Source organism: Phaseolus vulgaris, chromosome 5, assembly GCF_000499845.2.
Source record: "Phaseolus vulgaris cultivar G19833 chromosome 5, P. vulgaris v2.0, whole genome shotgun sequence".
Classification (NCBI taxonomy): domain Eukaryota; kingdom Viridiplantae; phylum Streptophyta; class Magnoliopsida; order Fabales; family Fabaceae; genus Phaseolus; species Phaseolus vulgaris.
This window is the reverse complement of record NC_023755.2, coordinates 33,599,714-33,612,562: the sequence shown is the minus strand read 5'-3', so window position 1 is coordinate 33,612,562 and position 12,849 is coordinate 33,599,714. Positions and strand designations below refer to the sequence as shown.

The 12,849-nt window shown below is 40.6% G+C and overlaps 1 protein-coding gene across 1 annotated transcript; it reads left to right on the top strand.

The window, feature by feature from the left end:
• Positions 1 to 1,385: 1,385 nt before the first annotated feature.
• On the top strand, positions 1,386 to 2,273 carry LOC137834350 (uncharacterized). Its single transcript, XM_068642408.1, has one exon. The coding sequence runs from the start codon at positions 1,386 to 1,388 to the stop codon at positions 2,271 to 2,273; it is 888 nt and encodes a 295-aa protein (XP_068498509.1).
• The last annotated feature ends 10,576 nt before the right edge of the window (positions 2,274 to 12,849 follow it).

Here is a 12,849-nt window from a genome sequence, read left to right as displayed (position 1 = left end):
GTGTTGAAGATGGTTGCTGCCCCTTCAAGATTGTGTTTGATGAAGACCTATATGTAGTGATTGATGAAGTCTTATATGTACATTTCATGTGTATTTTTACTTTGCTTTAAGTATGTCTGAGTTAGTGCTTAGAGGTTGTCTAAGAGTAGCTTTTTGTTGAGTAACTCACCTCATAACCACTGGCCATGTGTTAAGAACAAGCATAAGTTTTCTAAAACTGTTTTTCACATGTTTTACACAAAAACACGTTTACTGCATAAAAATAAATCTGTTCTTTTCTAAATAAACAGATTCATTTTCTTCACTGATGCCTTGGCTAAAGTCTTGTAAAAATTGGTTTTTGTGCATCAGGTATTTTGACTAAGTCTTCTTCTTTTCAAAACGACTGAGTTTCAAATAGTTAAACTTCCTCTGTCTTCGTTTTGAAAAATAAATATGTTCATCTGTAAATGAATAGATTCTTTTTTGCCTCTGGTGCCATATCATACTTAAACGTTTTTCAGTTTTATCTCAGCACCAGAATGGTTGACTAAGTCTCCTCACTTAACAAATTCTCTAACTGCTTTTGAAAATAAATCAGTTCATTTTATTTTCAATTTGTTCATTTTATAACAGCTTTAACTGTTTTTCAAAATTCTGTTATAAGCTGGCTTTCTATAAAATGCAAACTTGTCTCTGAGTTTAATAACGATTAAAAACAATTCATACATTTGCAAAAACAAGTTTTGACAGCAGAGAGTTAAGTGTTTGCAAAGGATTAGCATTTGTTCTTCAAAGATTTCAAAAATCACAAAGTGCTTGTTCTTGGTTTGGTTTCAAAAGCTTGGTGTGAGGTGCAGCTACTGTTCTAGCAATCTTGCCTACTGGTTTAAGGCAGATCTGTGTATCCTCAATCAGGTGTAGTCGTTTCACATCTCTTTCTTGTAATAGTTTGGTTGAACACTCTTCTTGATAGGTGTTCTTGAAGAGTGGGTGTGTGTGTATGCTGAAATAGGTTTTTTTAGCAAGAGTACCTAAGTTCTTGTAGGTTTCAAGAACAGTGGGAATTGTACTTGGTTGTACTGTGTGTTAGTGATTTCCACCTGTTGTTGGTGAAGACTGGATGTAGCTCAGGTTGAGTGAACCAGTATAATTGCTTGTGTTCATTCTCTCTCACTCTCTGCAATTTCGTTTCTACATAATTGATAAAACAACAAAGAAATAAATCTGTTCAATTGAAAATAAATCTGTTCAATTGCCGATTATACTTTGCGGTGACGAAGTGGGCAATTAGCTCTGTGTTGGTCCAGGTGCAAGACCAAACGCAGAAGCCCATTTATTTCGTAAGCAAGGCCTTGCAAGGCCCAGAGTTGAGGTACCAGTCGCTGGAGAAGGCGGCATTAGCAATGGTGTTCTCAGCCAGAAGGCTCCGCCACTATTTCTACAGTTTCATAGTGGTGGTGATGACCAACCTCCCCATCCAGAAAGTACTTCAAAAGCCAGATGTAGCAGGGAGGATGGTTTGTTGGGCAGTAGAGCTATCAGAGTTTGATATCCAGTATGAACCTAGGGGGTCCATCAAAGGGCAAGTCTATGCTGACTTCGTGGCAGAGCTCTCACCAGGAGGAGACCCTCAAGAGGTGGAGTTAGGGTCACAGTGGATGCTCTCAGTGGATAGGTCCTCTAACCAACAGGGAAGTGGCGCTGGAATAATCTTGGAGGGGTCTAATGGAGTGTTGATCGAGCAGGCTTTACGCTTCGCCTTCAAAGCAAGCAATAACCAGGCGGAGTACGAGGCGCTGGTTGCTGGGATGCTTTTGGCCAATGAAATGGGCGCTCAAAGCCTCTTGGCAAAGTGTGACTCACAATTAGTCACAGGGCAAGTAACAGGGGAGTACCGGGCAAAGGATCCACAAATGGCCGCATACTTGAGATACGTCGAGGTGTTGAAGAGAGCCTTCGCTACGTTTGAGCTGGTACATGTCCCTAGGGAGCAGAATGCCAGAGCTGACCTACTTGCCAAGCTGACCAACTCAGGCAAGGGGGGAAGGCAGAGGACTGTTATCCAAGAGACGCTCAAAACGCGGCGAAAGTTTGTGGCGGACAACAGAGTGGACGTCCTTCACATTAGTACAGCAAGAGGAAAGCCAAGGAGCCACCGCTCTTTGAGTCAAGGTACGGCGAGAGCACCCTGCATTAGTACCTACGCAACCTCGCCGAAGGAAGAGGAGGGCGTACAGATATACGTCTTGGAGGAAGGCGATACATGGATTGATGTGATTCCACTAGCTTAGAAGAGAAAGGTTCTTGACCTTCTTAGGAATCACCTTGAGTTGGACATTATAGAGGCACTTTTCTTAGAGTTGGATCATTGTTCTAAGACAAGAACTCACCAAAAACTAGTACCAAATCCCAAACTCATTTGGATGAACCAATTTTAGTCAAATTGAACCGAACAAAAGAGTAAGAAAAGCAAAGGAATAAGATGAATGGACTGAAATATAAAACTGTCGAACCAAAACTCATAAAAAAACAGCAAGAACACCAAACCAAAACTCAAGAACACAAGCTAACAAAAACAATAGAAAGAGAAGAAAGGAAGGAGAAGAGAGTGCTCATGAAGATGGAAGAATGTTGGATGATCTCGCCACTAGAAGTGTGGAATGCTCCTAGATGAGAGTGATGCCGCCACTTGAGGACTCCAATGATCCATCAAGATAAGACTAGAGAAGAAGGCTCAAAGCTCTCCAAAGTTCACTCAAAATTTGAGTAGAGTTTTCTTAGATTAATTCCAATCTGAATTTTACAAAGGAAGCACCTCTATTTATAGCCTAAGGTGCTGAAAAAATAGGTGGGAAATTTCAAATAAACTCATTTGAAATTCCCACCAAAAACAAGTCACATGGGAGGTGTGACCTTTTTCTACTATGACACCTCCCAAAAACTACACCTACACCTATCTACTAATACACCCCCCTCCTAAAGCTCCTAACTAAAGCCTAAAAGATGCTAAAACAAAAGAGGTTTCTAATGTTTCCCTCTAAGCACCTTCAACTAAAGAAATTACAAAAAGAGAAAATAAATGTCCTCTAGCTCCCAAAGCTTTGAACATGCTTCTTGTAATCCTTTGAGGTGGACTTTGACCTCCATGGGCGTCCTCCATTTGTGCCTCCACCTCTTCTTAATCTTGTTGATTGGCCTCCATGTCCTCTTGAGCTTGATCTCCATCATACTCCCCGAGTTGGAGAGAATTCGACCACGAATTCTAGAGACCTATAGAAAAGGGAGTTAGATCGCTGACATTAAAAGTATGACTACCTAAGAATGTATCAGGCATATCTAACTCATAAGCATTGTCATTAATCCTCTTGAGGACTTGGAAAGGTCCATCCCCTCGAGGCATTAGTTTGGACTTCCTTTGAGTAGGAAAACGATCCTTCCTCAAGTGAAGCCAAACCCAATCGCCCTCATCAAACAACAATGCTTTTCTCCTTTTATTGGAAAGTTCAGCATACTTGCCAACCTTCTTCTCAATTCTCTTCTTGATGTCTTTATGCAAAGTTTTCACAAAAGAAGCCTTTTTATCCCCATCTTTGCACAAGACATCTCCAAGAAGGGGAATAGGAAGAAGATCAAGAGGTGTTAGGGGATTAAACCCATAGACCACCTCAAAAGGAGAATGGGAGGTGGTAGAATTTACTACTCGGTTATATGCAAACTCAACATGGGGTAGTAAATTCTCCCACACTCTAGGATTCCCCGAAATAAAGCATCTCAATAGTTGTCCCAAAGTTCTATTCACCACCTCGGTTTGACCATCAGTTTGTGGGTGGCAAGTGGTAGAAAATAAAAGCTTAGTTCCAAGCTTGCCCCACAAGGTCTTCCAAAAGTGACTCAAGAACTTAGGATCTCTATCGGACACTATAGACCTAGGAATCCCATGCAAGCGAACCACTTCTTGAAAGAAGAGGTTTGCAATGTGGCATGCATCATCCACTTTGTGGCAAGGAATAAAGTGAGCCATCTTTGAAAAACGATCCACTACCACAAAAATGGAGTCCTTTCCCTTTGATGTCTTGGGTAAGCCTAAGATGAAATCCATAGATATATCTACCCAAGGCATTGAAGGGATAGGAAGAGGAGTATAAAGACCATGGGGATGCATTTTAGACTTAGCTTTGCGGCAAGCTATGCATTTATCACACAAACTATGAACATGTTTATGCATATGTGGCCAAAAGAAATGTTCATGCAACACATCCAAAGTTTTAGCAACCCCAAAATGTCCCATTAAACCCCCCTCATGAGCTTCTCTAACAAGAGATAATCTAATAGAGCTTTGGGGAACACAAAGACGTTTTCCTTTAAAAAGAAAGCCATCTTGAATAAAAAAGTCTTTGTGTCCTCCTTTAAGACACTCTTGATAGATGGGAGAAAAATCAAGGTCATCATGATAAAGTTCCTTAATGTGATCAAAACCAAGATATTGAGAGGTTAAAAGATTTAGCAAGGTGTATCTTCTAGAAAGAGCATCCGCCACAATATTTATTTTGCCTTGCTTGTGTTTGATCACATAAGGAAATTGCTCAATGAATTCCACCCACTTAGCATGCCTCTTGTTAAATTTGTTTTGGCTTTTCAAATATTTAAGAGATTCATGATCACTATGTATCACAAACTCTTTGGGAAAAAGATAGTGTTGCCAAGTAAACAAAGCCCTAACAAGTGCATATAATTCCTTATCATAGGTGGAATAGTTGAGATGACTTCCCTTCAATTTCTCACTAAAATAGGCTATGGGGTGGCCCTCTTGAAGGAGAACAGCCCCAATACCTATGCTTGAAGCATCACACTCAATCTCAAATGTCTTAGTGAAATTAGGAAGGGCCAAGATGGGAGCATTAGTCAATTTTTCACTCAATATCAAAAGCATTTTGTTGTGCTTCTCCCCAATGAAAGACCACATCCTTTTTCACTATGCCATTGAGTGGTGCGGCAATGGTACCAAAGTTTGGGACAAATCTTCTATAGAAAGAAGCAAGCCCATGAAAACTTCGGACCTCATTCAAAGATTTCGGTGTAGGCCAATTTTGAATGGCCACCACCTTTGTTTTGTCCACATGGACCCCTTTACAACTCACAACAAACCCTAGGAATTCTATATGATCAAGAGCAAACATACATTTAGCAAGGTTAGCATACAAATGTTCCTTCCTAAGGGTTTCCAAAACTTTCCTAACATGCAACCTATGGTCATTCAAAGATAAGCTATAAATGAGAATGTCATCAAAGTAAACCACAACAAACTTACCAATGAAAGGTCTAAGAACATGATGCATGAGGCGCATGAAGGTACTTGGTGCATTAGTTAAACCAAAAGGCATAACTAACCACCCATATAAACCAAAGTTGGTCTTAAAAGCCGTCTTCCATTCATCACCCGGTTTGATACAGATTTGATTGTAGCCGCTTTTAAGATCAATCTTTGAAAAGATTTTAGAACCATGTAATTCATCCAACAAATCATCTATTCTAGGTATGGGATGCCTATACTTAATGGTTATGTTATTTATGGCCCTACAATCCGAACACATTCGCCATGTGCCATCCTTTTTTGGCACTAAGATGATAGGCATAGCACAAGGACTCATGCTATCTTGCACCCACCCTTTCTCAATCAAAGCCTCAACTTGTTGGCGAATTTCCTTGGTTTCACTTGGATTGGTCCTATATGCTAGACGATTTGGTAAAGAAGAGCCCGGTATCAAATCAATTTGGTGCTCAATCCCTCTCAAAGGTGGAAGTCCATTTGGAGGATCTTGAAACACATATTGGAACTCTTCTACCAAATTTTCCAAGCAATGAGAACTATCAACAAGTGATTCTACTCTAAGAGTTCTAGGGATGGCTAAAAAAAGAGGATGATGAGCCACTATTTCCCTTTCAATTTCACGCCTAGACACAAGGAGTGTAGGCTTAGAACTCTTATCTTTTTTATCTTTTTCACTCTCCCTCTTTTTCTTCATGATAACTTGGTCCTCATGGACTTCTCTTGGAGAGAGAGATTCTAAAGTAACCTTGTGACCATGGAATTCAAAAGATAGTTTGTTGGTAAAGCCATCATGTAAAACTTTTCTATCAAATTGCCAAGGCCTTCCCAAAAGAACATGAGTAGCTTCCATGGGCACAACATCACATAATACCTCATCTTTGTATTTTCCAATGGAGAAATGGATGAGGACTTGTTTATTAACAATTATTTCTCCTACTTCACTAAGCCATTGTAATTTGTAGGGCTTTGTATGAGAGATAGTAGGCAATCCAAGCTTATCTACTACTCTTGTACTAGCCACATTTGCACAACTACCCCCATCCACTATCAAGGAACAAATGTTGTTTTGAATAAGACATCTTGTATGGAAAATATTTTCCCTTTGACTTTCATCAAAAGGTTGTGAAACTTGTCCAAGAAGTCTTCTCACAACTAACAAATCCCCTTCAAGTGGACATTCACTCTCTTCCTCACTAGATGCATGAGAATGCAATGAATGCTTAGGAGAATCCGAATCATGCTCACTAACTACAATGCCCTCATGCATGTACATACTTCGTTTGGAAGGACAATTTGCAGCAATATGACCATAACCCATACATTTAAAGCATTTAGTATTAGATGTTCTAGTGGGAGACTTTGGTCTAGAAGTTGATGGCTTAGATTCCTTGGGTTTGAAAGAAGAATCTTTGGAAGGATGTTTAGAAAAAGAAGTTTTGTTTCTCCAAGACTTGGAGTAGTATCCATCATTGGAAGCATTTTTAAAAGAGTTTTTCTTTGCAAGTTGGGCTTCCACCTTCATTGCAAGATGAACTAAAGAGCCCAATGATGAATACTCTTGTAACTCAACAATGTCTTGAATATCCTTCCTAAGACCACTCACAAACCTAGCAACCATGGCTTCTTCACTTTCTTCTAATTCAATTTTAAGCACAAGCGTCTCAAGCTCCTTATAATATTCATCCACATTTAGCGTGCCTTGTTGAAACCGTTGGAGTCTCAACATGAGGTCTTTCGTAAAATGTGGGGGCACAAACCTAGCGCCCATGTGATCCTTTAAAGAGTTCCAAGAGTCCACGGGAGGACCCTTGTGATAGATAATGTCCTTTACAATTCCATGCCACCATTTCATGGCATAATCACTAAACTCTAGGGTGGCTAGCTTGAGCTTATGCTCATCTTGGATCTCATGGATCTCAAAAATTTGTTCACACTTAGCCTCCCAATCTAAATATACATTTGGATCACTAGAACCATTAAAACAAGGTAACTTGACCGAAGGAAGCTTGGACATTGCATCATGATAGAAGCCATTGCCGTAGTGAATTCTTTCCCCTTGGTGATGATGTCTTTGTCCATGGACTTGGGGTGGAGGTCTCCTTCTCCTATGCTCATCTTCACGGCCAACATCATTTGAAGAAGCTCTTGAAGATGGTCTATGAGAATGATGTCCATCATGGATAGAAGGAGATGGTCTAGCTTGTTGGACCTCCATCTTTTGCATTTTCTCCTCCAACCGTCTAATTGTTCTTTGAGCTTCATGTAATTCACCAAGAATTAAAGCTTTGGAAGGAGAATTCTGCTTGTAGGATGCATCACTTGAAAATCCAGCCATTTGTAATTAAAAACAGCAAACACACAAAACAGCAAACAAGTTAAAAAATTAGCAAAAACAGTGAGCTTTGCAATTGAAACTGCCGAAGTGAAATGAGGTAGAAAAAGAGGTCACTCTCAAAGAAATAATGTTCTTGCACCAATCTGATCTTGAGGCCTTGGAATCCTCAAATGAAAGATGTCAAAGCAAGCACACCAATCTCAAAAGCAACCACCACAAAACCAATGAAACAATAAAGACAAACAAGAAAAGGTATAAGCAAAGAAAGGTAATTGCAAAAGGAAAACTATATGTGAGACAAACTCAAAGAGTAAGAATGAAAGACAATCAAGAAAATAAAGAACTCAATGAGAAAAGTAGGCACACAAAAGAATACTTAAGGAAAAGTTCTAGAGTAGATGAAGAAAACAAAAAATTAGCTACTGGAAATTTTATTTTTTTTTAAAGGCAAACTGTGCTTGATATTCACTGATTTAACTGGAATGATGTAGAGCGAACTGGATTATGAAATTTAAACCACAGAAACTTCAAGATGTTAACTCAATAATGGCACTGGAATCAATTAAAAACAGTAAGCCAATTGAGAGAAATAAATTTTTCAAAATCGCTGCCAGATTACCGTATTTTTTTCGGCAGAATTGTACACTTTTTTATTTTATTTATCATTTTTTGTGTACTTCGTATTTTTGAATGATTCTTTTTTCTATTCTTTTCTAACACTTTGAATATCTCAAATCCAGAATTTCAGAATTTTCCAGTAAGTAAATCAATTGCAATAAGGAAAAACAGTTAGCACTTTTTTTCAGAAACAGAGAAATCCTAATAGGAATAAAAAAACAGGATGATGAACTAGCAAAGACATAATAGAAAATGATGTATTGGAACTTGTATAGGTCTAGAATACAAGTATGAACTCAATTCTAAAAAGAAAATGCACAAAGGATCAACATCAATTCAGAAATTATATGACACCAAAGCAAGAAACAATCAAAACAATAAAAGTACTACTAGAAGTAATGACAAATATGGAATAACATGACTAAGACAAAACTTGACATGATTACAAAATTAAAAGACACATCACAAATTTTAACAACAAGTGAAAGGAAGCTTAAGGTAAACTCTAGGAAGGATAATGCCATTCCAAAAGAGCAACCATACTCATAACAATTATGAGTGCCATAAACCTTTTCACAAGCACTTGGTGTAAAAAAAAAAAAACAGCAAGAATACTCAATTAAAATTCTAAAATAGAAACTTAAATTGCAAGAAAATTAAAGAGCTCTTGAAATTAAAGTGCACACAACTCAACAATTAAACAAGAAGAACCTAAGACTCATGATACCACATGATGTGATTCCACTAGCTTAGAAGAGAAAGGTTCTTGACCTTCTTAGGAATCACCTTGAGTTGGACATTATAGAGGCACTTTTCTTAGAGTTGGATCATTGTTCTAAGACAAGAACTCACCAAAAACTAGTACCAAATCCCAAACTCATTTGGATGAACCAATTTTAGTCAAATTGAACCGAACAAAAGAGCAAGAAAAGCAAAGGAACAAGATGAATGGACTGAAATATAAAACTGTCGAACCAAAACTCATAAAAAAACAGCAAGAACACCAAACCAAAACTCAAGAACACAAGCTAACAAAAACAATAGAAAGAGAAGAAAGGAAGGAGAAGAGAGTGCTCATGAAGATGGAAGAATGTTGGATGATCTCGCCACTTGAAGTGTGGAATGCTCCTAGATGAGAGTGATGCCGCCACTTGAGGACTCCAATGATCCATCAAGATAAGACTAGAGAAGAAGGCTCAAAGCTCTCCAAAGTTCACTCAAAATTTGAGTAGAGTTTTCTTAGATTAATTCCAATCTAAATTTTACAAAGGAAGCACCTCTATTTATAGCCTAAGGTGCTGAAAAAATAGGTGGGAAATTTCAAATAAACTCATTTGAAATTCCCACCAAAAACAAGTCACATGGGAGGTGTGACCTTTTTCTACTATGACACCTCCCAAAAACTACACCTACACCAATCTACTAATACACCCCCCTCCTAAAGCTCCTAACTAAAGCCTAAAAGATGCTAAAACAAAAGAGGTTTCTAATGTTTCCCTCTAAGCACCTTCAACTAAAGAAATTACAAAAAGAGAAAATAAATGTCCTCTAGCTCCCAAAGCTTTGAACATGCTTCTTGTAATCCTTTGAGGTGGACTTTGACCTCCATGGGCGTCCTCCATTTGTGCCTCCACCTCTTCTTGATCTTGTTGATTGGCCTCCATGTCCTCTTGAGCTTGATCTCCATCATGGATGACCCCTTACAAGCGATACCTCGCGAATGGGATCCTCCTAGCGGAACCAGAAGAAGGCAAGAAGGTCAAGAGGAATGCTGCAAGGTACACCTTAGTGGATGAGATATTATTCAGACATGGATTTACGCACCCTATCTTGACGTGCGTAAGTGGCGACGAGTGCACCAGGATAATGGCTGAACTCCACGAGGGTATTTTTGGAAGCCACGTGGGAGGAAGGGCTTTGGCATCCGAGGTAATACGTGCAGGGTTTTTCTGGCCAACGGTAAGAGAAGACTGCGTGCGATACGCCCAGCGTTGCAAGCAGTGTCAGATGCACGCTGATTGGCACAAGGCGCCGCCAGAGGAACTGAGATCTATATACAACCCATGGCCTTTCCATACTTGGGGAATTGATATCCTAGGCCCGTTCCCACTGGCGATAAGGCAGATGAAGTACTTGATCGTTGTCATCGAGTACTTCACCAAGTGGATAGAGGTAGAACCAGTGGCACAGATCACTGCGCACAAGGTACAACACTTTGTTTGGAAGAACATTGTGTGTCATTTTGGGGTGCCGAGGCGTCTCATTTCAGACAACGGCACCCAGTTCGCGAGCCAACAGTTGGGGAAGCTGTGTACAGAAGTAGGAATCAAGCAGGTGTTTGCATCAGTCGAACACCCCCAGACGAATGGGCAGGTCGAGTCAGCGAATAGAGTTTTGTTGAGAGGTTTGAAACGCAGAATAGAGAAAGCTAAAGGGGCATGGCATGGGCAGAAGAAGTACCGAGGATTGTGTGGGCGTACCACACCACGCCTCAATCTTCCACCATGGAGACGCCTTTCAGCCTAGTGTATGGATCGAACGCCATGATCCCAATAGAGATTCACGAGAGCTCGCCTCGTTTCTTAGGCTTTGTGACAAAAGAATCCAACGAAGAAAGGAAAGTGAACCTGGATCTGATAGACGAAGCCAGAGAAGAGGCGAGAATTAAGGCTGAGGCTTTGAAAAGAAGAGTGGAGCGTCAGTACAACTCTAAGGTGAAGCTGCGACAATTCTAGGTTGGTGATCTGGTCATGAGGAAGGCTCACCCTTACGAGTTGGAAAACAAGTTGTCTCCCAAGTGGACTGGACCGTTCAGAGTAATCAAAGCCAAAGGGAATGGTTCATATAAGTTAGAGACTCTAGAAGGAGGCCCCATCCCACGTAGTTGGAATGCGGCGAATTTAAAGTTTTATTTCAGTTGAAATTTTGTAAAGGGGACACTCTTTTTCCCTCCCAGGGGTTTTTTAACGAGGTCACCCAAATAAAGAAAAGAAAAGTTTAAGGTATTTCTGTCTTAGTTTTTCCCTCTCATGTAAGAGCAAAGATTAAAGAAACAAAGACAAAGATTCAAGGCGTCGCCAAGATGAGGCGTTGCCAAGATGAAGCGTCGCCAGGACAAGGCGCCGTCAGAAGTAGGCATCGCCAGATAAAGGAGCGGAGGTCAGATTCAAAGCAAGATAACAGGTACGTTCAGTATAAGTTAAAAATCTGGATGCCCAGTCCTTGAGCAGGGGTTAAGGGATTCCTTCGGAACGCCCCCTCCTCAGGTATGAATAGATAGCCCCGGTATCAGATGTTAGACATAAGTTAAAAATCCAGGTGCCTAGTCCTTGAGCAGCGGTTAAGGGATTCCTTCGGGATGCCCCCTCCTTAGGTAGGAACAGCTCGCCTTGGTGTTTTCAGACACCCTGAGGAAGATACGGCACTGCTGTAATAGGCCTCTCCACGGGCGTGGACACCAAAGCGCGACTTTTGTTCCAAGTGTTTAGACACGCTGAGGACACCCAGAGCAGGTCTCTCCTCGAGCGTAGACACCCAGTACAGATAGGATAAGTCCTCCACGCCTTCGAGCGATGTCGAGGCCACAGAAGAACTAATAAGTCCTCCTCGCCCTTGAGCGATGTCGAAGCCGAAAAAGAAGAGACTCCCTTTTTTTATCCCAAGGTGATGAGAAAGTCAGTACTACCTTCGGCTGCGAGTGCCTCGGGCCCAAGAAAGGTAAGTAAGAAGCAGGTTGGAGATTTTTATAAGTTCAGAAGGAAAAAGAAATTCGAAGAGTAAGAAGGAGAAGCATAAAAGCATGAGTTATTAGAGACAAGATAAATACGCAAAGGTGAAATCCTCCTTTGCCTTTGGGCAATGACCAGGCAGGCAACGCCTTCATGAAGAAGATTCCTTACAGATACAAAGGCCAAGCAAGGTTCCAAGCGAAAGAGCCAAGAGAAGGGTGTGCCTCGCGACTTAAGAAGAAAGAGTAAGAGGGAGAGTCACGTGCTACCTAAAGAGTTAAAGGCGAAGCAATGAAGAAATGCATCGAAGGTAAGTACCAGTTATGCCTTTGATATAGAAAAGAGGACATAAGCAGATAAAGCGCAAGAAAAGTTGAAAGAAAGCAGATGACATTTAAGAAAATTCAAAAGTTATAATTACAAGTAAGGTTCGTGATAATTACAAGTTAAACAAAGAGTAACTATCAAATGATTCTGTTCAAGCACGAAGTGTAGGCTATTCCTCAGAGGCCTCCAAGGGCACAAGCTTGCCATCGACCACTTCGTTCAAGGGGCTACACCCAGAGACGTCAATGTCAGGGTTCACACAGACAGCTTGAACAAGAGCCTATGCAAACCCTTCAGCAAAACTGGAGGCAGACTCCTCTATCAGTTTTTCCTCCACAACCTTGAAGTTGGCGGCTTGAGTGGTCAATTTGGTCTTTGGAGGCCAAAGTAACCATCAATTCCTGGACCTTGGCTTGGAGGGTGGCGTTCTCACTGACCAATAGGGAGCACTCACCAGTCTTTTCCTCGAGCGCAGCTTCGGTTTTCCCCAATGTTTGCTCCCGATCAATACACTGGTTTTTAAGCTTTTT

Bases quoted from the DNA above. Each gene is read 5' to 3' on its own strand.
- LOC137834350 (XM_068642408.1), top strand. From the start codon at position 1,386: ATGGTGTTCTCAGCCAGAAGGCTCCGCCACTATTTCTACAGTTTCATA.